We start from the raw sequence: 26,188 nt of genomic DNA, 5'->3' as shown, positions 1-26,188 counted from the left end.
TAAATATAACATTTCAAACTGACTATTCAGTGGTTAACAGAGGATTTGAATTACAACTAAATGTTATTGACATAGGTATGTTTACATTAAAAGTAACTAACAATTAGTCAGATTACAGAGCATTATTTTAATAAACATGTTGTGTTCCAGCAATTATTATTTTCTTAATTAAAAACTAATTACAAATATTTTTATCTTCGAAGATTGTCCTGGACATTTGTGTTTGTCTGGTAATCACATCGGTGTATGCTTAGATAGTTCTTTAGTTTGTGACGGATCTGATAATTGTGGTGATTGGACTGATGAATGGGACTGTCTGGAACGTGAGTTAAAAACAACCTTATTAAACATAAAACATTTTAACTAAAACTCTAAAATGCAGGTCTAAAATTAATTCAATTCAATTCAAATATTCTTTATTCATCATCAATCATGAAAATAATTAGGCCCTATACAACAATTTATGAGAACATAAAATAAAGATGAAAAGGAAACACATAAAAACTCAAAGGAGCTTGATTTGTTGTGTCCCCCTGCGTCCCTAACTAGCCTAAAAACTAAAACATAAATAATATAAAAAGCTAAATCCTGCAACAAGTATTATTTTTTAAATTGTTTGTAAAATGATAATAAATGTTAGTGATATATCATTTATTCCTATTGGTATTATTTAATTTTATGAATAACAATGTGGGGTTTAATACCATTAATTAAGTTTAACAATTAAATACATACAAACATTTAAATTTTTTGCATTTTTCAGCACTAATTATTGCATGTGGAGAGCGTCACTTAGATACACCAAGGGTTATTGGTGGTGAGGATTCAGATCAAGGAGAATGGCCATGGATGCTTTCCTTACAGTACAATAATCAACATATTTGTGGTGCATCGTTGATCAGTGAAAAGTGGGCTGTAACGGCTGCCCACTGCATGTAAGTTATTTTCAGAATCATAGACTTTTTAAAATAAAATGAAAACTTCTGTTCCTAAACTAAAACTATGTATCTTTTGTTATATTCATAGAAATCGTAACATTGACGCATACAGTATTATTGCTGGTGAAAGAGACTTAAATTATGGTGAACATATAGATGTTGAAGAGATAATTATCTATCCATATTACAATGACTATACAAGTGACAATGATATTGCATTAATTTTACTCGCTACTCCACTGACATTCAATGAAAACATACAGCCGATTTGCTATAGCGAAATAGAATATCCACCAGAAACACAGTGTTATGTTGCAGGATGGGGAGTTTCAGGAAATGGTAAAAAACGTATACTTTATTTTAATTAGTTACATTTGATTAATTATCACAGTTTCAATCAATTAACCACTAGACAATGTTGATATCACTGTATGTCAAAGAAATTTATATATTATATATCTATGTAGTGTAAATTGGATATTCTTTTAATATTGGACTATTTTTAGGTTCCCTTCCCAGTATACTACAATATACAAATGTCCCATTGGTAGACATAGAAGAGTGTCGAAGAAACCTAAGTGGATCTGAGGTCACTGAAAACATGATCTGTGCTGGTCATCCAGAGGGCGGCAAAGACTCTTGTCAAGTGAATGTTTGCATTTGTTTTTTTCAATTAAATTTTTGTTGAATTACAAAAAATAAATAAATTCAATCTCAGTAAACAGTCAATAATAGATAATGGCGTTCCTCAATCTTTTATACGTACGTTACATAATGTACGTTTTCATTTAAACAGCGGATATGCTATATCAGTCAATTCAATAATAGTAAGGCCATTTATATGGCTGCTGTCGTGTGCTCAAATTAGTGTTACAGACCAACCGACCGACATAGTGAGATGTAGAGTCGCGTTGCACGCGACTAAAAATACGAAAATCGAAGCGTTATGTTCACACAAACTAATACATCAAATTTATTTCAATTTAATACTTGCAAATGGAAAAGGTTCTGTGCGCAAATTTTTGGAAATAATTATTATATATATATATTTTCTACAGGGTGATAGTGGTGGTCCCTTGATGTGCGTAAATGGCAGTACATGGCATCTTGTTGGAATCACGAGTTGGGGATATGGTTGTGCGGAACCAAACCTTCCAGGTGTATACACCAGGGTTTCTCAGTTTGTTGATTTTATCAATTTTATTCTGACATTTGAAATAGATGGTAAGTGATTTTAGTAAGGATAAAGTAATTTCAAAACTTCATAATTGCACCTCCTTAATATAAAATAATATCTATTTTTCTATATTAAATCTGTATAGTGTAAACAATTCTGAGTGAATAGCTAGTGAGAATACAATACTGTATAAGAAAAATCATTAGTTTTAGCAACCAGATATTTGACTTTAATGAAAATGATTGAACAGTAATAAAAGCAAATATATTTACATTTTTTTTACACAACTATAAAACCTTCACAGTTTATCCAAATAATCTTATGTGTAGCCAAAATTGGATACAGAGTAAGTAAACAAAATGAGATGGTTTTTACTATAATAATGTTAAAATAAAACTAACTATATTGCACTCTTTACAGATGAAGATAATTGGCCTTACACATCTTATTCTTACTCATCGGGTAAGTTCCCTATTCACATTATACATCGATCATGTATTTAATAGTACTGTTTAACAATTTATGTATAGTAAGCCTGTTATCCTATAATTGGCACATTCTAGAATATATACTTTAAACACTTTCACCATTTAAAATAATTCATACACAGGTTAATTTCTTATAACAATTACAAACTTTTCTTTTTTTCAGACTACTCTTCTTCTTCGTACTACTCTTCTTCTTCTTCTTCTTCGTACTTTTCATCAGGTTAGTAATATTTATATTATTTATGATCAGAAATGTTTTGTTTCAATGCAATTGCTAGTATTCTGATAGGAACAAATTATTTCTTTAATAATTATCCCTTTGAATGTGCAGCAAACTGATCTCCTACATGATGTTTGTATGAATACATTCAGTTTCCGTCATTTGGCTTCGTTTCAATATTTCCATTCGGAATGTTTCCTTGCTCCACATAGTTAGGAAGTCTTACGTTCATTCGTCCTTAATGTTTCCATGCAAAAGATATTACACAATCGCTCAATTTCCATATTCATCTCTTAACTTTTTATGTATTCTTTTGAAAATAGTCCATTTTATTATAATATTTATAATTTAAATCATTGTAATTATTTACAATTAATTAATAACTGTTCATACATCTTTTGTATTATAAGAATGTGATCATGTTTGTGAGATCGATGGTAATTGCATAAGATATGAATTATTTTGTAACGGAGAAGAAGATTGTCTTTTAGGAGAAGATGAGAATAACTGTTCAGGTAAAATTTTATCATTTCGTACACCAATTTATAATGGACTAAAATGTTTTGATGTAACAGTTAGATATGTTATTCTACCTTACTTGTCTGTAAATTATGTTAATCTGTAATGTATGCATGACGATATTATTTTCTTTTGAATTATTCTATGAGAGACCACAACCATTGATGTATATAGACAAAAACTTACGTACACTCCTTTCATAAAAACTAACAAGGGGTTATGATTCAAAAGCCTTATGTCGTTTACATTTTCTATAAGTATACATTGCGTTATTTTGTATTTTATAAAGTACGTTATAATTCGAAATAAGGTATTTTGAAATGTCTTAATAATAATAAATAACATTTATAAAGCGCAAGAGACATATGTTTCAAAGCGCTGTGTTTTCCAAGATCTGTGCAAGAAGTAGCGTGTGATTATTAAGTTGATTATGTTTACTTTATAATAACTTTATAAATCCTTTAATTTGTTAGATTGTGGGGGAAATGTGTATTTAAACACAAGTGATGTTGTATACATTAGTTCTCCGAATTACCCTGATGACCATCATAATCATCACAACTGCGAATGGATTGTGAGAAGTCCACAGAATACAGGAATTCTCCTAACCTTTTCCGACTTGGATCTGGAAAGTTGTTGCGACTTTTTGATAATCACCTATGTTAACTTCATTGGCAATACAGTGACTGAATATTTTACTGGACAAGATAATAACAACCGTGTTCTTGCTAAAACCAACATAAATATAACATTTCAAACTGACTATTCAGTGGTTAACAGAGGATTTGAATTACAACTAAATGTTATTGACCTAGGTATGTTTACATTATAAGTAACTAACAATCAGATTACAGAGCATTCTTTTAATAAACATGTTGAATAACTTTGTGTTCCAGCAATTATTATTTTCTTAATTATTAACTAATTACAAATATTTTGTATCTTTGAAGATTGTCCTGGACATATGTGTTTGTCTGGTAATTACATCGGTGTATGTTTAAATAGTTCTTTAGTTTGTGACGGATTTGATAATTGTGGTGATTGGACTGATGAATGGCATGATAAATGTCTGGAACGTGAGTAAAAAACAAATAATATTAAAACACAAAAACTATACCTCTTTTTAAAATACATTAATACAAAAATGACTTGGTTACCTCATTAAATATTCTGCATCATAGATTCAACAACGTAACATAATTGGGAGGAACATTTACATTATTACAAATAATATAAATGTATTGTATTTTAGCTCCAAATATTGTATGTGGAGAGCGTCACTTAGATACACCACGGATTATTGGTGGTGAGGATTCCGATCAAGGAGAATGGCCATGGATGCTTTCTTTACAGTACAATAATCAACATATTTGTGGTGCATCGTTGATCAGTGAAAAGTGGGCTGTAACGGCTGCCCACTGCATGTAAGTTTTTTTCAGGATCATAAATTAAAGAAAATATAATAAAAACTTGTGTTTATGTTTTGTATTAAATTATAACTATGTATCTTTTGTTATATTTCTAGAAATCGTAACATTGACGCATACAGTATTATTGCTGGTGAAAGAGACTTAAATGATGGTGAACATATAGATGTTGAAGAGATAATTATCTATCCATATTACAATGACTATACAAGTGACAATGATATTGCATTAATTTTACTCGCTACTCCACTGACATTCAATGAAAACATACAGCCGATTTGCTATAGCGAAATAGAATATCCACCAGAAACACAGTGTTATGTTGCAGGATGGGGAGTTTCAGGAAATGGTAAAAAACGTATACTTTATTTTAATTAGTTACATTTGATTAATTATCACAGTTTCAATCAATTAACCACTAGACAATGTTGATATCACTGTATGTCAAAGAAATGTATATATTATATATCTATGTAGTGTAAATTGGATATTCTTTTAATATTGGATTATTTTTAGGTTCCCTTCCCAGTATACTACAATATACAAATGTCCCATTGGTAGACATAGAAGAGTGTCGAAGAAACCTAAGTGGATCTGAGGTCACTGAAAACATGATCTGTGCTGGTCATCCAGAGGGCGGCAAAGACTCTTGTCAAGTGAATGTTTGCATTTGTTTTTTTTAATTAAATTTTTGTTGAATTACAAAAAATAAATAAATTCAACCTCAGTAAACAGTCAATAACAGATAATGGCGTTCCTCAATCTTTTATACGTACGTTACATAATGTACGTTTTCATTTAAACAGCGGATATGCTATATCAGTCAATTCAAATATAGTAAGGCCATTTATATGGCTGCTGTCGTGTGCTCAAATTAGTGTTACAGACCAACCGACCGACATAGTGAGATGTAGAGTCGCGTTGCACGCGACTAAAAATACGAAAGTCGAAGCGTTATGTTCACACAAACTAATACATCAAATTTATTTCAATTTAATACTTGCAAATGGAAAAAGTTCTGTGCGCAAATTTTTGGAAATAATTATTATATATATATATATATATTCTACAGGGTGATAGTGGTGGTCCCTTGATGTGCGTAAATGGCAGTACATGGCATCTTGTTGGAATCACGAGTTGGGGATATGGTTGTGCGGAACCAAACCTTCCAGGTGTATACACCAGGGTTTCTCAGTTTGTTGATTTTATCAATTTTATTCTGACATTTGAAATAGATGGTAAGTGATTTTCGTAAGGATAAAGTAATTTCAAAACTTCATAATTGCACCTCCTTAATATAAAATAATATCTATTTTTCTATATTAAATCTGTATAGTGTAAAAAAATCTGAGTGAATAGCTAGTGAGAAGACGGGAGGGTGTATTGTAATGAATAATAACAATACTGTATAAGAAAACTCATTAGTTTTAGCAACCAGATATTTGACTTTAATGAAAATGATTGAACAGTAATAAAAGCAAATATATTTACATTTTTTTTACACAACTATAAAACCTTCACAGTTTATCCAAATAATCTTATGTGTAGCCAAAATTGGATACAGAGTAAGTAAACAAAGTGAGATGGTTTTTACTATAATAATGTTAAAATAAAACTAACTATATTGCACTCTTTACAGATGAAGATAATTGGCCTTACACATCTTATTCTTACTCATCGGGTAAGTTCCCTATTCACATTATACATCGATCATGTAAACATTTATTTAATAGTACTTTTTAACAATTGATGTATAGTAAGCCTGTTATCCTATAATTGGCACATTCTAGAATATATACTTTAAACACTTTCACCATTTAAAAGAATTCATACACAGGTTAATTTCTTATAACAATTACAAACTTTTCTTTTTTTCAGACTACTCTTCTTCTTCGTACTACTCTTCTTCTTCTTCTTCTTCTTCTTCTTCGTACTTTTCATCAGGTTAGTAATATTTATATTATTTATGATCAGAAATGTTTTGTTTCAATGCAATTGCTAGTATTTTGATAGGAACAAATTATTTCTTTAATAATTATCCCTTTGAATGTGCAGCAAACTGATCTCCTACATGATGTTTGTATGAATACATTCAGTTTCCGTCATTTGGCTTCGTTTCAATATTTCCATTCGGAATGTTTCTTTGCTCCACGTAGTTAGGAAGTCTTACGTTCATTCGTCCTTAATGTTTCCATGCAAAAGATATTACACAATCGCTCAATTTCCATATTCATCTCTTAACTGTTTATGTATTCTTTTGAAAATAGTCCATTTTATTATAATATTTATAATTTAAATAATTGTAATTATTTACAATTAATTAATAACTGTTCATACATTTTTTTGTATTATAAGAATGTGATCATGTTTGTGAGATCGATGGTAATTGCATAAGTTATGAATTATTTTGTAACGGAGAAGAAGATTGTTTTTTAGGAGAAGATGAGAATAACTGTTCAGGTAAAATTTTATCATTCCGTACACCAATTTATAATGGACTAAAATGTTTTGATGTAACAGTTAGATATGTTATTCTACCTTACTTGTCTGTAAATTATGTTAATCTGTAATGTATACATGACGATATTATTTTCTTTTGAATTATTCTATGAGAGACAACAACCATTGTGTCTATAGACAAAAACTTACGTACACTCCTTTCATAAGAACTAACAAGGGGTTATGATTCAAAAGCCTTATGTCGTTTAAATTTTCTATAAGTATACATTGTGTTATAAAGTACGTTATAATTCGAAATAAGGTATTTTGAAATGTCTTAAGATAAATTATTAAGTTGATTATTTTTAATTTATAATAACTTTATGAATCCTTTAATTTGTTAGATTGTGGTGGAAATGTGTATTTAAACACAAGTGATGTTGTATACATTAGTTCTCCGAATTACCCTGATGACCATCATAATCATCACAACTGCGAATGGATTGTGCGAAGTCCGCAGAATACCGGAATTCTCCTAACCTTTTCCGACTTGGATCTGGAAAGTTGTTGCGACTTTTTGATAATCACCTATGTTAACTTCATTGGCAATACAGTGACTGAATATTTTACTGGACAAGATAATAACAACCGTGTTCTTGCTAAAACCAACATAAATATAACATTTCAAACTGACTATTCAGTGGTTAACAGAGGATTTGAATTACAACTAAATGTTATTGACCTAGGTATGTTTACATTATAAGTAACTAACAATCAGTTTACAGAGCATTCTTTTAATAAACATGTTTGAATAACTTTGTGTTCCAGCAATTATTATTTTCTTAATTATTAACTAATTACAAATATTTTGTATCTTTGCAGATTGTCCTGGACATTTGTGTTTGTCTGGTAATCACATCGGTGTATGTTTAAATAGTTCTTTAGTTTGTGACGGATTTGATAATTGTGGTGATTGGACTGATGAATGGCATGATAAATGTCTGGAACGTGAGTAAAAAACAAATAATATTAAAACACAAAAACTATACCTCTTTTTAAAATACATTAATACAAAAATGTCTTGGTTACCTCATTAAATATTTTGCATCATAGATTCAACAACGTAACATAATTGGGAGGAACATTTAAATTATTACAAATAATATAAATGTATTGTATTTTAGCTCCAAATATTGTATGTGGAGAGCGTCACTTAGATACACCACGGATTATTGGTGGTGAGGATTCCGATCAAGGAGAATGGCCATGGATGCTTTCTTTACAGTACAATAATCAACATATTTGTGGTGCATCGTTGATCAGTGAAAAGTGGGCTGTAACGGCTGCCCACTGCATGTAAGTTTTTTTCAGGATCATAAATTAAAGAAAATATAATAAAAACTTTTGTTTATATTTTGTATTAAACTAAAACTATGTATCTTTTGTGATATTTCTAGAAATCGTAACATTGACGCATACAGTATTATTGCTGGTGAAAGAGACTTAAATGATAGTGAACATATAGATATTGAAGAGATAATTATCTATCCATATTACAATGACTATACAAGTGACAATGATATTGCATTAATTTTACTCGCTACTCCACTGACATTCAATGAAAACATACAGCCGATTTGCTATAGCGAAATAGAATATCCACCAGAAACACAGTGTTATGTTGCAGGATGGGGAGTTTCAGAAACTGGTAAAAAACGTATACTTTATTTTAATTAGTTACATTTGATTAATTATCACAGTTTCAATCAATTAACCACTAGACAATGTTGATATCACTGTATGTCAAAGAAATTTATATATTATATATCTATGTAGTGTAAATTGGATATTCTTTTAATATTGGATTATTTTTAGGTTCCCTTCCCAGTATACTACAATATACAAATGTCCCATTGGTAGACATAGAAGAGTGTCGAAGAAACCTAAGTGGATCTGAGGTCACTGAAAACATGATCTGTGCTGGTCATCCAGAGGGCGGCAAAGACTCTTGTCAAGTGAATGTTTGCATTTGTTTTTTTTAATTAAATTTTTGTTGAAATACAAAAAATAAATAAATTCAACCTCAGAAAACAGTCAATAACAGATAATGGCGTTCCTCAATCTTTTATACGTACGTTACATAATGTACGTTTTCATTTAAACAGCGGATATGCTATATCAGTCAATTCAAATATAGTGAGGTCATTTATATGGCTGCTGTCGTGTGCTCAAATTAGTGTTACAGACCAACCGACCGACATAGTGAGATGTAGAGTCGCGTTGCACGCGACTAAAAATACGAAAATCGATCGCGATATGTTCACACAAACTAATACATCAAATTTATTTCAATTTAATACTTGCAAATGGAAAAGGTCCTGTGCGCAAATTTTTGGAAATAATTATTATATATATATTTTTTCTACAGGGTGATAGTGGTGGTCCCTTGATGTGCGTAAATGGCAGTACATGGCATCTTGTTGGAATCACGAGTTGGGGATATGGTTGTGCGGAACCAAACCTTCCAGGTGTATACACCAGGGTTTCTCAGTTTGTTGATTTTATCAATTTTATTCTGACATTTGAAATAGATGGTAAGTGATTTTCGTAAGGATAAAGTAATTTCAAAACTTCATAATTGCACCTCCTTAATATAAAATAATATCTATTTTTCTATATTAAATCTGTATAGTGTAAAAAATTCTGAGTGAATAGCTAGTGAGAAGACGAGAGGGTGTATTGTAATGAATAATAACAATACTGTGTAAGAAAAATCATTAGTTTTAGCAACCAAATATTTGACTTTAATGAAAATGATTGAACAGAAATAAAAGCAAATATATTTACATTTTTTTTACACAACTATAAAACCTTCACAGTTTATCCAAATAATCTTATATGTAGCCAAAATTGGATACAGAGTAAGTAAACAAAGTGAGATGGTTTTTACTATAATAATGTTAAAATAAAACTAACTATATTGCACTCTTTACAGATGAAGATAATTGGCCTTACACATCTTATTCTTACTCATCGGGTAAGTTTCCTATTCACATTATACATCGATCATGTATTTAATAGTACTTTTTAACAATTGATGTATAGTAAGCCTGTTATCCTACAATTGGCACATTCTAGAATATATACTTTAAACACTTTCACCATTTAAAAGAATTCATACACAGGTTAATTTCTTATAACAATTACAAACTTTTCTTTTTTTCAGACTACTCTTCTTCTTCGTACTACTCTTCTTCTTCTTCTTCTTCGTACTTTTCATCAGGTTAGTAATATTTATATTATTTATGATCAGAAATGTTTTGTTTCAATGCAATTGCTAGTATTCTGATAGGAACAAATTATTTCTTTAATAATTATCCCTTTGAATGTGCAGCAAACTGATCTCCTACATGATGTTTGTATGAATACATTCAGTTTCCGTCATTTGGCTTCGTTTCAATATTTCCATTCGGAATGTTTCCTTGCTCCACATAGTTAGGAAGTCTTACGTTCATTCGTCCTTAATGTTTCCATGCAAAAGATATTACACAATCGCTCAATTTCCATATTCATCTCTTAACTTTTTATGTATTCTTTTGAAAATAGTCCATTTTATTATAATATTTATAATTTAAATCATTGTAATTATTTACAATTAATTAATAACTGTTCATACATCTTGTATTATAAGAATGTGATCATGTTTGTGAGATCGATGGTAATTGCATAAGTTATGAATTATTTTGTAACGGAGAAGAAGATTGTCTTTTAGGAGAAGATGAGAATAACTGTTCAGGTAAAATTTTATCATTTCGTACACCAATTTATAATGGACTAAAATGTTTTGATGTAACAGTTAGATATGTTATTCTACCTTACTTGTCTGTAAATTATGTTAATCTGTAATGTATGCATGACGATATTATTTTCTTTTGAATTATTCTATGAGAGACCACAACCATTGCTGTATATAGACAAAACTTACGTACACTCCTTTCATAAGAACTAACAAGGGGTTATGATTCAAAAGCCTTATGTCGTTTAAATTTTCTATAAGTATACATTGTGTTATTTTGTATTTTATAAAGTAAGTTATAATTCGAAATAAGGTATTTTGAAATGTCTTAATAATAATAATAAATAACATTTATAAAGCGCAAGAGACAAAGGTTTCAAAGCGCTGTGTTTTCCAAGATCTGTGCAAGAAGTAGCGTGTGATTATTAAGTTGATTATGTTTAATTTATAATAACTTTATGAATCCTTTAATTTGCTAGATTGTGGTGGAAATGTGTATTTAAATACAAGTGATGTTGTATACATTAGTTCTCCGAATTACCCTGATGACCATCATAATCATCACAACTGCGAATGGATTGTGAGAAGTCCGCAGAATACCGGAATTCTCCTAACTTTTTCCGACTTGGATCTGGAAAGTTGTTGCGACTTTTTGATAATCACCTATGTTAACTTCATTGGCAATACAGTGACTGAATATTTTACTGGACAAGATAATAACAACCGTGTTCTTGCTAAAACCAACATAAATATAACATTTCAAACTGATTATTCAGTGGTTAACAGAGGATTTGAATTACAACTAAATGTTATTGACCTAGGTATGTTTACATTATAAATAACAAACAATCAGATTACAGAGCATTCTTTTAATAAACATGTTGAATAACTTTGTGTTCCAGCAATTATTATTTTCTTAATTATTAACTAATTACAAATATTTTGTATCTTTGAAGATTGTCCTGGACATTTGTGTTTGTCTGGTAATCACATCGGTGTATGTTTAAATAGTTCTTTAGTTTGTGACGGATTTGATAATTGTGGTGATTGGACTGATGAATGGCATGATAAATGTCAGGAACGTGAGTAAAACACAAATAATATTAAAACACAAAAACTATACCTCTTTTTAAAATACATTAATACAAAAATGTCTTGGTTACCTCATTAAATATTTTGCATCATAGATTCAACAACGTAACATAATTGGGAGGAACATTTACATTATTACAAATAATATAAATGTATTGTATTTTAGCTCCAAATATTGTATGTGGAGAGCGTCACTTAGATACACCACGGATTATTGGTGGTGAGGATTCCGATCAAGGAGAATGGCCATGGATGCTTTCTTTACAGGACAATAATCAACATATTTGTGGTGCATCGTTGATCAGTGAAAAGTGGGCTGTAACGGCTGCCCACTGCATGTAAGTTTTTTTCAGGATCATAAATTAAAGAAAATATAATAAAAACTTGTGTTTATGTTTTGTATTAAATTAAAACTATGTATCTTTTGTTATATTTCTAGAAATCGTAACATTGACGCATACAGTATTATTGCTGGTAAAAGAGACTTAAATGATGGTGAACGAGACTTAAATGATGGTGAACATATAGATGTTGAAGAGATAATTATCTATCCATATTACAATGACTATACAAGTGACAATGATATTGCATTAATTTTACTCGCTACTCCACTGACATTCAATGAAAACATACAGCCGATTTGCTATAGCGAAATAGAATATCCACCAGAAACACAGTGTTATGTTGCAGGATGGGGAGTTTCAGAAACTGGTAAAAAACGTATACTTTATTTTAATTAGTTACATTTGATTAATTATCACAGTTTCAATCAATTAACCACTAGACAATGTTGATATCACTGTATGTCAAAGAAATTTATATATTATATATCTATGTAGTGTAAATTGGATATTCTTTTAATATTGGATTATTTTTAGGTTCCCTTCCCAGTATACTACAATATACAAATGTCCCATTGGTAGACATAGAAGAGTGTCGAAGAAACCTAAGTGGATCTGAGGTCACTGAAAACATGATCTGTGCTGGTCATCCAGAGGGCGGCAAAGACTCTTGTCAAGTGAATGTTTGCATTTGTTTTTTTCAATTAAATTTTTGTTGAATTACAAAAAATAAATAAATTCAACCTCAGTAAACAGTCAATAACAGATAATGGCGTTCCTCAATCTTTTATACGTACGTTACATAATGTACGTTTTCATTTAAACAGCGGATATGCTATATCAGTCAATTCAAATATAGTAAGGCCATTTATATGGCTGCTGTCGTGTGCTCAAATTAGTGTTACAGACCAACCGACCGACATAGTGAGATGTAGAGTCGCGTTACACGCGACTAAAAATACGAAAATCGAAGCGTTATGTTCACACAAACTAATACATCAAATTTATTTCAATTTAATACTTGCAAATGGAAAAGTTTCTGTGCGCAACTTTTTGGAAATAATTATTATATATATTTTTTTTCTACAGGGTGATAGTGGTGGTCCCTTGATGTGCGTAAATGGCAGTACATGGCATCTTGTTGGAATCACGAGTTGGGGATATGGTTGTGCGGAACCAAACCTTCCAGGTGTATACACCAGGGTTTCTCAGTTTGTTGATTTTATCAATTTTATTCTGACATTTGAAATAGATGGTAAGTGATTTTCGTAAAGATAAAGTAATTTCAAAACTTCATAATTGCACCTCCTTAATATAAAATAATATCTATTTTTCTATATTAAATCTGTATAGTGTAAAAAATTCTGAGTGAATAGCTAGTGAGAAGACGAGAGGGTGTATTGTAATGAATAATAACAATACTGTGTAAGGAAAATCATTAGTTTTAGCAACCAGATATTTGACTTTAATGAAAATGATTGAACAGTAATAAAAGCAAATATATTTACATTTTTTTTACACAACTATAAAACCTTCACAGTTTATCCAAATAATCCTATATGTAGCCAAAATTGGATACAGAGGAAGTAAACAAAGTGAGATGGTTTTTAATATAATAATGTTAAAATAAAACTAACTATATTGCACTCTTTACAGATGAAGATAATTGGCCTTACACATCTTATTCTTACTCATCGGGTAAGTTCCCTATTCACATTATACATCGATCATGTATTTAATAGTACTTTTTAACAATTGATGTATAGTAAGACTGTTATCCTATAATTGGCACATTCTAGAATATATACTTTAAACACTTTCACCATTTAAAAGAATTCATACACAGGTTAATTTCTTATAACAATTACAAACTTTTCTTTTTTTCAGACTACTCTTCTTCTTCGTACTACTCTTCTTCTTCTTCTTCGTACTTTTCATCAGGTTAGTAATATTTATATTATTTATGATCAGAAATGTTTTGTTTCAATGCAATTGCTAGTATTTTGATAGGAACAAATTATTTCTTTAATAATTATCCCTTTGAATGTGCAGCAAACTGATCTCCTACATGATGTTTGTATGAATACATTCAGTTTCCGTCATTTGGCTTCGTTTCAATATTTCCATTCGGAATGTTTCCTTGCTCCACATAGTTAGGAAGTCTTACGTTCATTCGTCCTTAATGTTTCCATGCAAAAGATATTACACAATCGCTTAATTTCCATATTCATCTCTTAACTTTTTATGTATTCTTTTGAAAATAGTCCATTTTATTATAATATTTATAATTTAAATCATTGTAATTATTTACAATTAATTAATAACTGTTCATACATCTTTTGTATTATAAGAATGTGATCATGTTTGTGAGATCGATGTTAATTGCATAAGTTATGAATTATTTTGTAACGGAGAAGAAGATTGTCTTTTAGGAGAAGATGAAAATAACTGTTCAGGTAAAATTTTATCATTTCGTACACCAATTTATAATGGACTAAAATGTTTTGATGTAACAGTTAGATATGTTATTCTACCTTACTTGTCTGTAAATTATGTTAATCTGTAATGTATGCATGACGATATTATTTTCTTTTGAATTATTCTATGAGAGACCACAACCATTGCTGTATATAGACAAAAACTTACGTACACTCCTTTCATAAGAACTAACAAGGGGTTATGATTCAAAAGCCTTATGTCGTTTAAATTTTCTATAAGTATACATTGCGTTATTTTGTATTTTATAAAGTACGTTATAATTCGAAATAAGGTATTTTGAAATGTCTTACTAATAATAATAAATAACATTTATAAAGCGCAAGAGACAAAGGTTTCAAAGCGCTGTGTTTTCCAAGATCTGTGCAAGAAGTAGCGTGTGATTATTAAGTTGATTATGTTTACTTTATAATAACTTTATGAATCCTTTAATTTGTTAGATTGTGGTGGAAATGTGTATTTAAACACAAGTGATGTTGTATACATTAGTTCTCCGAATTACCCTGATGACCATCATAATCATCACAACTGCGAATGGATTGTGAGAAGTCCGCAGAATACAGGAATTCTCCTAACCTTTTCCGACTTGGATCTGGAAAGTTGTTGCGACTTTTTGATAATCACCTATGTTAACTTCATTGGCAATACAGTGACTGAATATTTTACTGGACAAGATAATAGCAACCGTGTTCTTCTTGCTAAAACCAACATAAATATAACATTTCAAACTGACTATTCAGTGGTTAACAGAGGATTTGAATTACAACTAAATGTTATTGACCTAGGTATGTTTACATTATAAGTAACTAACAATCAGATTACAGAGCATTCTTTTAATAAACATGTTAAATAACTTTGTGTTCCAGCAATTATTATTTTCTTAATTATTAACTATTACAAATATTTTGTATCTTTAAAGATTGTCCTGGACATTTGTGTTTGTCTGGTAATCACATCGGTGTATGTTTAAATAGTTCTTTAGTTTGTGACGGATTTGATAATTGTGGTGATTGGACTGATGAATGGCATGATAAATGTCTGGAACGTGAGTAAAAAACAAATAATATTAAAACACAAAAACTATACCTCTTTTTAAAATACATTAATACAAAAATGTCTTGGTTACCTCATTAAATATTTTGCATCATAGATTCAACAACGTAACATAATTGGGAGGAACATTTACATTATTACAAATAATATAAATGTATTGTATTTTAGCTCCAAATATTGTATGTGGAGAGCGTCACTTAGATACACCACGGATTATTGGTGGTGAGGATTCCGATCAAGGAGAATGGCCATGGATGCTTTCTTTACAGTACAATAATCAACATATTTGTGGTGCATCGTTGATCAGTGAAAAGTGGGCTGTAACGGCTGCCCACTGCATGTAAGTTTTTTTCAGGATCATAAATTAAAGAAAATATAATAAAAACTTGTGTTTATGTTTTGTATTAAATTAAAACTATGTATCTTTTGTTATATTTCTAGAAATCGTAACATTGACGCATACAGTATTATTGCTGGTAAAAGAGACTTAAATGATGGTGAACGAGACTTAAATGATGGTGAACATATAGATGTTGAAGAGATAATTATCTATCCATATTACAATGACTATACAAGTGACAATGATATTGCATTAATTTTACTCGCTACTCCACTGACATTCAATGAAAACATACAGCCGATTTGCTATAGCGAAATAGAATATCCACCAGAAACACAGTGTTATGTTGCAGGATGGGGAGTTTCAGAAACTGGTAAAAAACGTATACTTTATTTTAATTAGTTACATTTGATTAATTATCACAGTTTCAATCAATTAACCACTAGACAATGTTGATATCACTGTATGTCAAAGAAATTTATATATTATATATCTATGTAGTGTAAATTGGATATTCTTTTAATATTGGATTATTTTTAGGTTCCCTTCCCAGTATACTACAATATACAAATGTCCCATTGGTAGACATAGAAGAGTGTCGAAGAAACCTAAGTGGATCTGAGGTCACTGAAAACATGATCTGTGCTGGTCATCCAGAGGGCGGCAAAGACTCTTGTCAAGTGAATGTTTGCATTTGTTTTTTTCAATTAAATTTTTGTTGAATTACAAAAAATAAATAAATTCAACCTCAGTAAACAGTCAATAACAGATAATGGCGTTCCTCAATCTTTTATACGTACGTTACATAATGTACGTTTTCATTTAAACAGCGGATATGCTATATCAGTCAATTCAAATATAGTAAGGCCATTTATATGGCTGCTGTCGTGTGCTCAAATTAGTGTTACAGACCAACCGACCGACATAGTGAGATGTAGAGTCGCGTTACACGCGACTAAAAATACGAAAATCGAAGCGTTATGTTCACACAAACTAATACATCAAATTTAATACTTGCAAATGGAAAAGGTTCTGTGCGCAAATTTTTGGAAATAATTATTATATATATGTTTTTTCTACAGGGTGATAGTGGTGGTCCCTTGATGTGCGTAAATGGCAGTACATGGCATCTTGTTGGAATCACGAGTTGGGGATATGGTTGTGCGGAACCAAACCTTCCAGGTGTATACACCAGGGTTTCTCAGTTTGTTGATTTTATCAATTTTATTCTGACATTTGAAATAGATGGTAAGTGATTTTCGTAAGGATAAAGTAATTTCAAAACTTCATAATTGCACCTCCTTAATATAAAATAATATCTATTTTTCTATATTAAATCTGTATAGTGTAAAAAAATCTGAGTGAATAGCTAGTGAGAAGACGAGAGGGTGTATTGTAATGAATAATAACAATACTGTGTAAGGAAAATCATTAGTTTTAGCAACCAGATATTTGACTTTAATGAAAATGATTGAACAGTAATAAAAGCAAATATATTTACATTTTTTTTACACAACTATAAAACCTTCACAGTTTATCCAAATAATCCTATATGTAGCAAAAATTGGATACAGAGTAAGTAAACAAAGTGAGATGGTTTTTAATATAATAATGTTAAAATAAAACTAACTATATTGCACTCTTTACAGATGAAGATAATTTGCCTTACACATCTTATTCTTACTCATCGGGTAAGTTCCCTATTCACATTTTACATCGATCATGTATTTAATAGTACTTTTTAACAATTGATGTATAGTAAGCCTGTTATCCTACAATTGGCACATTCTAGAATATATACTTTAAACACTTTCACCATTTAAAAGAATTCATACACAGGTTAATTTCTTATAACAATTACAAACTTTTCTTTTTTTCAGACTACTCTTCTTCTTCGTACTACTCTTCTTCTTCTTCTTCGTACTTTTCATCAGGTTAGTAATATTTATATTATTTATGATCAGAAATGTTTTGTTTCAATGCAATTGCTAGTATTCTGATAGGAACAAATTATTTCTTTAATAATTATCCCTTTGAATGTGCAGCAAACTGATCTCCTACATGATGTTTGTATGAATACATTCAGTTTCCGTCATTTGGCTTCGTTTCAATATTTCCATTCGGAATGTTTTCTTGCTCCACATAGTTAGGAAGTCTTACGTTCATTCGTCCTTAATGTTTCCATGCAAAAGATATTACACAATCGCTCAATTTCCATATTCATCTCTTAACTTTTTATGTATTCTTTTGAAAATAGTCCATTTTATTATAATATTTATAATGTAAATCATTGTAATTATTTACAATTAATTAATAACTGTTTATACATCTTTTGTATTATAAGAATGTGATCATGTTTGTGAGATCGATGGTAATTGCATAAGTTATGAATTATTTTGTAACGGAGAAGAAGATTGTCTTTTAGGAGAAGATGAGAATAACTGTTCAGATAAAATTTTATCATTTCGTACACCAATTTATAATGGACTAAAATGTTTTGATGTAACAGTTAGATATGTTATTCTACCTTACTTGTCTGTAAATTATGTTAATCTGTAATGTATGCATGACGATATTATTTTCTTTTGAATTATTCTATGAGAGACCACAACCATTGCTGTCTATAGAAAAAAACTTACGTACACTCCTTTCATAAGAACTAACAAGGGCTTATGATTCAAAAGCCTTATGTCGTTTAAATTTTCTATAAGTATACATTGTGTTATTTTGTATTTTATAAAGTACGTTATAATTCGAAATAAGGTATTTTGAAATCTCTTAAGATAAATGATTAAGTTGATTATGTTTAATTTATAATAACTTTATGAATCCTTTAATTTGCTAGATTGTGGTGGAAATGTGTATTTAAATACAAGTGATGTTGTATACATTAGTTCTCCGAATTACCCTGATGACCATCATAATCATCACAACTGCGAATGGATTGTGAGAAGTCCGCAGAATACCGGAATTCTCCTAACCTTTTCCGACTTGGATCTGGAAAGTTGTTGTGACTTTTTGATAATCACCTATGTTAACTTCATTGGCAATACAGTGACTGAATATTTTACTGGACAAGATAATAACAACCGTGTTCTTGCTAAAACCAACATAAATATAACATTTCAAACTGACTATTCAGTGGTTAACAGAGGATTTGAATTACAACTACATGTTATTGACCTAGGTATGTTTACATTATAAGTAACTAGCAATCAGATTACAGAGCATTCTTTTAATAAACATGTTGAATAACTTTGTGTTCCAGCAATTATTATTTTCTTAATTATTAACTAATTACAAATATTTTGTATCTTTGAAGATTGTCCTGGACATTTGTGTTTGTCTGGTAATCACATCGGTGTATGTTTAAATAGTTCTTTAGTTTGTGACGGATTTGATAATTGTGGTGATTGGACTGATGAATGGCATGATAAATGTCTGGAACGTGAGTAAAAAACAAATAATATTAAAACACAAAAACTATACCTCTTTTTAAAATACATTAATACAAAAATGTCTTGGTTACCTCATTAAATATTTTGCATCATAGATTCAACAACGTAACATAATTGGGAGGAACATTTAAATTATTACAAATAATATAAATGTATTGTATTTTAGCTCCAAATATTGTATGTGGAGAGCGTCACTCAGATACACCACGGATTATTGGTGGTGAGGATTCCGATCAAGGAGAATGGCCATGGATGCTTTCTTTACAGTACAATAATCAACATATTTGTGGTGCATCGTTGATCAGTGAAAAGTGGGCTGTAACGGCTGCCCACTGCATGTAAGTTTTTTTCAGGATCATAAATTAAAGAAAATATAATAAAAACTTGTGTTTATGTTTTGTATTAAATTAAAACTATGTATCTTTTGTTATATTTCTAGAAATCGTAACATTGACGCATACAGTATTATTGCTGGTGAAAGAGACTTAAATGATGGTGAACATATAGATGTTGAAGAGATAATTATCTATCCATATTACAATGACTATACAAGTGACAATGATATTGCATTAATTTTACTCGCTACTCCACTGACATTCAATGAAAACGTACAGCCGATTTGCTATAGCGAAATAGAATATCCACCAGAAACACAGTGTTATGTTGCAGGATGGGGAGTTTCAGAAACTGGTAAAAAACGTATACTTTATTTTAATTAGTTACATTTGATTAATTATCACAGTTTTAATTAAAAACTAGACAATGTTGATATCACTGTATGTCAAAGAAATTTATATATTATATATCTATGTAGTGTAAATTGGATATTCTTTTAATATTGGATTATTTTTAGGTTCCCTTCCCAGTATACTACAATATACAAATGTCCCATTGGTAGACATAGAAGAGTGTCGAAGAAACCTAAGTGGATCTGAGGTCACTGAAAACATGATCTGTGCTGGTCATCCAGAGGGCGGCAAAGACTCTTGTCAAGTGAATGTTTGCATTTGTTTTTTTTAATTAAATTTTTGTTGAAATACAAAAAATAAATAAATTCAACCTCAGAAAACAGTCAATAACAGATAATGGCGTTCCTCAATCTTTTATACGTACGTTACATAATGTACGTTTTCATTTAAACAGCGGATATGCTATATCAGTCAATTCAAATATAGTGAGGTCATTTATATGGCTGCTGTCGTGTGCTCAAATTAGTGTTACAGACCAACCGACCGACATAGTGAGATGTAGAGTCGCGTTGCACGCGACTAAAAATACGAAAATCGATCGCGATATGTTCACACAAACTAATACATCAAATTTATTTCAATTTAATACTTGCAAATGGAAAAGGTCCTGTGCGCAAATTTTTGGAAATAATTATTATATATATATTTTTTCTACAGGGTGATAGTGGTGGTCCCTTGATGTGCGTAAATGGCAGTACATGGCATCTTGTTGGAATCACGAGTTGGGGATATGGTTGTGCGGAACCAAACCTTCCAGGTGTATACACCAGGGTTTCTCAGTTTGTTGATTTTATCAATTTTATTCTGACATTTGAAATAGATGGTAAGTGATTTTCGTAAGGATAAAGTAATTTCAAAACTTCATAATTGCACCTCCTTAATATAAAATAATATCTATTTTTCTATATTAAATCTGTATAGTGTAAAAAATTCTGAGTGAATAGCTAGTGAGAAGACGAGAGGGTGTATTGTAATGAATAATAACAATACTGTGTAAGAAAAATCATTAGTTTTAGCAACCAAATATTTGACTTTAATGAAAATGATTGAACAGAAATAAAAGCAAATATATTTACATTTTTTTTACACAACTATAAAACCTTCACAGTTTATCCAAATAATCTTATATGTAGCCAAAATTGGATACAGAGTAAGTAAACAAAGTGAGATGGTTTTTACTATAATAATGTTAAAATAAAACTAACTATATTGCACTCTTTACAGATGAAGATAATTGGCCTTACACATCTTATTCTTACTCATCGGGTAAGTTTCCTATTCACATTATACATCGATCATGTATTTAATAGTACTTTTTAACAATTGATGTATAGTAAGCCTGTTATCTTACAATTGGCACATTCTAGAATATATACTTTAAACACTTTCACCATTTAAAATAATTCATACACAGGTTAATTTCTTATAACAATTACAAACTTTTCTTTTTTTCAGACTACTCTTCTTCTTCGTACTACTCTTCTTCTTCTTCTTCTTCGTACTTTTCATCAGGTTAGTAATATTTATATTATTTATGATCAGAAATGTTTTGTTTCAATGCAATTGAAAGTATTTTGATAGGAACAAATTATTTCTTTTATAATTATCCCTTTGAATGTGCAGCAAACTGATCTCCTACATGATGTTTGTATGAATACATTCAGTTTCCGTCATTTGGCTTCGTTTCAATATTTCCATTCGGAATGTTTCCTTGCTCCACGTAGTTAGGAATTCTTACGTTCATTCGTCCTTAATGTTTCCATGCAAAAGATATTACACAATCGCTCAATTTCCATATTCATCTCTTAACTGTTTATGTATTCTTTTGAAAATAGTCCATTTTATTATAATATTTATAATTTAAATAATTGTAATTATTTACAATTAATTAATAACTGTTCATACATTTTTTTGTATTATAAGAATGTGATCATGTTTGTGAGATCGATGGTAATTGCATAAGTTATGAATTATTTTGTAATGGAGAAGAAGATTGTTTTTTAGGAGAAGATGAGAATAACTGTTCAGGTAAAATTTTATCATTTCGTACACCAATTTATAATGGATTAAAATGTTTTGATGTAACAGTTAGATATGTTATTCTACCTTACTTGTCTGTAAATTATGTTAATCTGTAATGTATACATGACGATATTAATTTCTTTTGAATTATTCTATGAGAGACAACAACCATTGTGTCTATAGACAAAAACTTACGTACACTCCTTTCATAAGAACTAACAAGGGGTTATGATTCAAAAGCCTTATTTCGTTTAAATTTTCTATAAGTATACATTGTGTTATTTTGTATTTTATAAAGTACGTTATAATTCGAAATAAGGTATTTTGAAATGTCTTAAGATAAATTATTAAGTTGATTATTTTTAATTTATAATAACTTTATGAATCCTTCAATTTGTTAGATTGTGGTGGAAATGTGTATTTAAACACAAGTGATGTTGTATACATTAGTTCTCCGAATTACCCTGATGACCATCATAATCATCACAACTGCGAATGGATTGTGCGAAGTCCGCAGAATACCGGAATTCTCCTAACCTTTTCCGACTTGGATCTGGAAAGTTGTTGCGACTTTTTGATAATCACCTATGTTAACTTCATTGGCAATACAGTGACTGAATATTTTACTGGACAAGATAATAACAACCGTGTTCTTGCTAAAACCAACATAAATATAACATTTCAAACTGACTATTCAGTGGTTAACAGAGGATTTGAATTACAACTACATGTTATTGACCTAGGTATGTTTATATTATAAGTAACTAACAATCAGATTACAGAGCATTCTTTTAATAAACATGTTTGAATAACTTTGTGTTCCAGCAATTATTATTTTCTTAATTATTAACTAATATTTTGTATCTTTGCAGATTGTCCTGGACATTTGTGTTTGTCTGGTAATCACATCGGTGTATGTTTAAATAGTTCTTTAGTTTGTGACGGATTTGATAATTGTGGTGATTGGACTGATGAATGGCATGATAAATGTCTGGAACGTGAGTAAAAAACAAATAATATTAAAACACAAAACTATACCTCTTTTTAAAATACATTAATACAAAAATGTCTTGGTTACCTCATTAAATATTTTGCATCATAGATTCAACAACGTAACATAATTGGGAGGAACATTTAAATTATTACAAATAATATAAATGTATTGTATTTTAGCTCCAAATATTGTATGTGGAGAGCGTCACTTAGATACACCACGGATTATTGGTGGTGAGGATTCCGATCAAGGAGAATGGCCATGGATGCTTTCTTTACAGTACAATAATCAACATATTTGTGGTGCATCGTTGATCAGTGAAAAGTGGGCTGTAACGGCTGCCCACTGCATGTAAGTTTTTTTCAGGGTCATAAATTAAAGAAAATATAATAAAAACTTTTGTTTATATTTTGTATTAAACTAAAACTATGTATCTTTTGTTATATTTCTAGAAATCGTAACATTGACGCATACAGTATTATTGCTGGTGAAAGAGACTTAAATGATGGTGAACATATAGATGTTGAAGAGATAATTATCTATCCATATTACAATGACTATACAAGTGACAATGATATTGCATTAATTTTACTCGCTACTCCACTGACATTCAATGAAAACATACAGCCGATTTGCTATAGCGAAATAGAATATCCACCAGAAACACAGTGTTATGTTGCAGGATGGGGAGTTTCAGACACTGGTAAAAAACGTATACTTTATTTTAATTAGTTACATTTGATTAATTATCACAGTTTCAATCAATTAACCACTAGACAATGTTTATATCACTGTATGGCAAAGAAATTTATATATTATATATCTATGTAGTGTAAATTGGATATTCTTTTAATATTGGATTATTTTTAGGTTCCCTTCCCAGTATACTACAATATACAAATGTCCCATTGGTAGACATAGAAGAGTGTCGAAGAAACCTAAGTGGATCTGAGGTCACTGAAAACATGATCTGTGCTGGTCATCCAGAGGGCGGCAAAGACTCTTGTCAAGTGAATGTTTGCATTTGTTTTTTTTTATTAAATTTTTGTTGAATTACAAAAAATAAATAAATTCAACATCAGAAAACAGTAAATAACAGATAATGGCGTTCCTCAATCTTTTATACGTACGTTACATAATGTACGTTTCATTTAAACAGCGGATATGCTATATCAGTCAATTCAAATATAGTAAGGCCATTTATATGGCTGCAGTCGTGTGCTCAAATTAGTGTTACAGACCAACCGACCGACATAGTGAGATGTAGAGAAATATACGAAAATCGAAGCGTTATGTTCACACAAACTAATACATCGAATTTATTTCAATTTAATACTTGCAAATGGAAAAGTTTCTGTGCGCAAATTTTTGGAAATAATTATTATATATATTTTCTACAGGGTGATAGTGGTGGTCCCTTGATGTGCGTAAATGGCAGTACATGGCATCTTGTTGGAATCACGAGTTGGGGATATGGTTGTGCGGAACCCAACCTTCCAGGTGTATACACCAGGGTTTCTCAGTTTGTTGATTTTATCAATTTTATTCTGACATTTGAAATAGATGGTAAGTAATTTTCATATGGATAACGTCACAAACACAGTAGACTGTTATATAATATATTTCATATTAAAAACCTTTTCCTGTAATATAAATCTATAGGCCTATGATATTATATTCTAAGAATGTATTCCCTTTTCCTTGTATGGAGCGGTTACGTTGAATGTTTTATCTACGTCCTTTTTCTTTTTGTTAGTGCCATATAGTTGATGGGATGAGTTGATGTAGTTTGATAAATAATATAACCGTTTAAGAACTGCAGCCTTCAGTATTTTTATTCTTTACTACTAGCTAGGCTACTTTATAATAATATTGATAAACTTGTAGAAGTTATCCAGATAGTATTGATACAAATGTTCGATATCAATTACCTTCTCATTTATTTATGTAAACAAATTGAAAGATTGCCCGTGCCATACAACTCATGACTCTCACAAACGGATACAATCCATTTACAACATAATTGTTGTTATTTCTTTCCATTCATAAAAATGTTGTAATGATGTTCAATAAAAAAAAACATGACAGGATTACATGCCTAGTCATGAAATATCACTTGTGATTGTATACTAATGTTGATTCATTATCTTCTACATTTCGTCACTCAGTCAGCAAAATGTTTTCATGTCATTTTGTTTAGTTAAACATGTGTTTTTTTCTGTTCCTTGGTTAGGCCTCCTGCAATAAAGTATAGTATTATTTTAATGTTTTCTTCTTCAGAATTGCCAGAACATATTATAATATTTTTACTACATTTTCTACTATTAACTATATGAACGAAAGTAACAATCAGCAGCCGTCACTGTTTTTCTTTGGGCATATAACGGCCACTCACACCACTATTTTTTATATCCTACATTGTTTACTTACATTTCTTAAATGTGTAACATTGGAACACCATTGCTTTGAGAATCTTATGTGTAGGCTAAATTTACCATTGTTAATAAGCAAACAAATAATGTTTAACAAAAACCCAAACTAACTATAAATGTATTGTTTACAGATGAAGACAATTGGCCTTACACATCTTATTCAGGTTAGTTACGTATTCTCTTTTTACTTTTTTTTCAATTATCTAT

The 26,188-nt window shown here is 30.1% G+C and overlaps 1 protein-coding gene across 1 annotated transcript; it reads left to right on the top strand.

The window, feature by feature from the left end:
• The first annotated feature begins 302 nt into the window (after positions 1-302).
• Positions 303-25,247, top strand: LOC144845721 (uncharacterized). Its single transcript, XM_078703149.1, has 58 exons — positions 303-327; positions 764-935; positions 1,027-1,277; positions 1,445-1,584; positions 1,997-2,162; positions 2,536-2,577; positions 2,767-2,823; positions 3,234-3,338; positions 3,816-4,157; positions 4,293-4,418; positions 4,595-4,766; positions 4,868-5,118; positions 5,286-5,425; positions 5,842-6,007; positions 6,409-6,450; positions 6,648-6,713; positions 7,823-7,954; positions 8,091-8,216; positions 8,393-8,564; positions 8,666-8,916; positions 9,084-9,223; positions 9,637-9,802; positions 10,204-10,245; positions 10,435-10,491; positions 10,900-11,004; positions 11,484-11,825; positions 11,961-12,086; positions 12,263-12,434; positions 12,536-12,807; positions 12,975-13,114; positions 13,527-13,692; positions 14,094-14,135; positions 14,325-14,378; positions 14,789-14,893; positions 15,374-15,718; positions 15,853-15,978; positions 16,155-16,326; positions 16,428-16,699; positions 16,867-17,006; positions 17,409-17,574; positions 17,976-18,017; positions 18,207-18,260; positions 18,671-18,793; positions 19,172-19,513; positions 19,649-19,774; positions 19,951-20,122; positions 20,224-20,474; positions 20,638-20,777; positions 21,191-21,356; positions 21,758-21,799; positions 21,989-22,045; positions 22,457-22,561; positions 22,957-23,298; positions 23,428-23,553; positions 23,729-23,900; positions 24,002-24,252; positions 24,420-24,559; positions 24,950-25,247. The coding sequence occupies exons 1-58, from the start codon at positions 303-305 to the stop codon at positions 25,121-25,123; spliced, it is 8,919 nt and encodes a 2,972-aa protein (XP_078559275.1). The 3' UTR covers positions 25,124-25,247.
• The last annotated feature ends 941 nt before the right edge of the window (positions 25,248-26,188 follow it).

Source organism: Antedon bifida, chromosome 6 (assembly GCF_963402885.1).
Source record: "Antedon bifida chromosome 6, ecAntBifi1.1, whole genome shotgun sequence".
NCBI classification, from domain to species: Eukaryota; Metazoa; Echinodermata; class Crinoidea; order Comatulida; family Antedonidae; genus Antedon; species Antedon bifida.
This window is presented reverse-complemented; position numbering and strand designations above follow the sequence as displayed.

Bases quoted from the DNA above. Each gene is read 5' to 3' on its own strand.
- LOC144845721 (XM_078703149.1), top strand. From the start codon at position 303: ATGAATGGGACTGTCTGGAACGTGA. The intron at 8,917-9,083 runs GTAAAAAACGTA...GATTATTTTTAG, and splicing joins ATGGGGAGTTTCAGAAACTG to GTTCCCTTCCCAGTATACTA. The intron at 14,379-14,788 runs GTTAGTAATATT...TTGTATTATAAG, and splicing joins TTCTTCGTACTTTTCATCAG to AATGTGATCATGTTTGTGAG.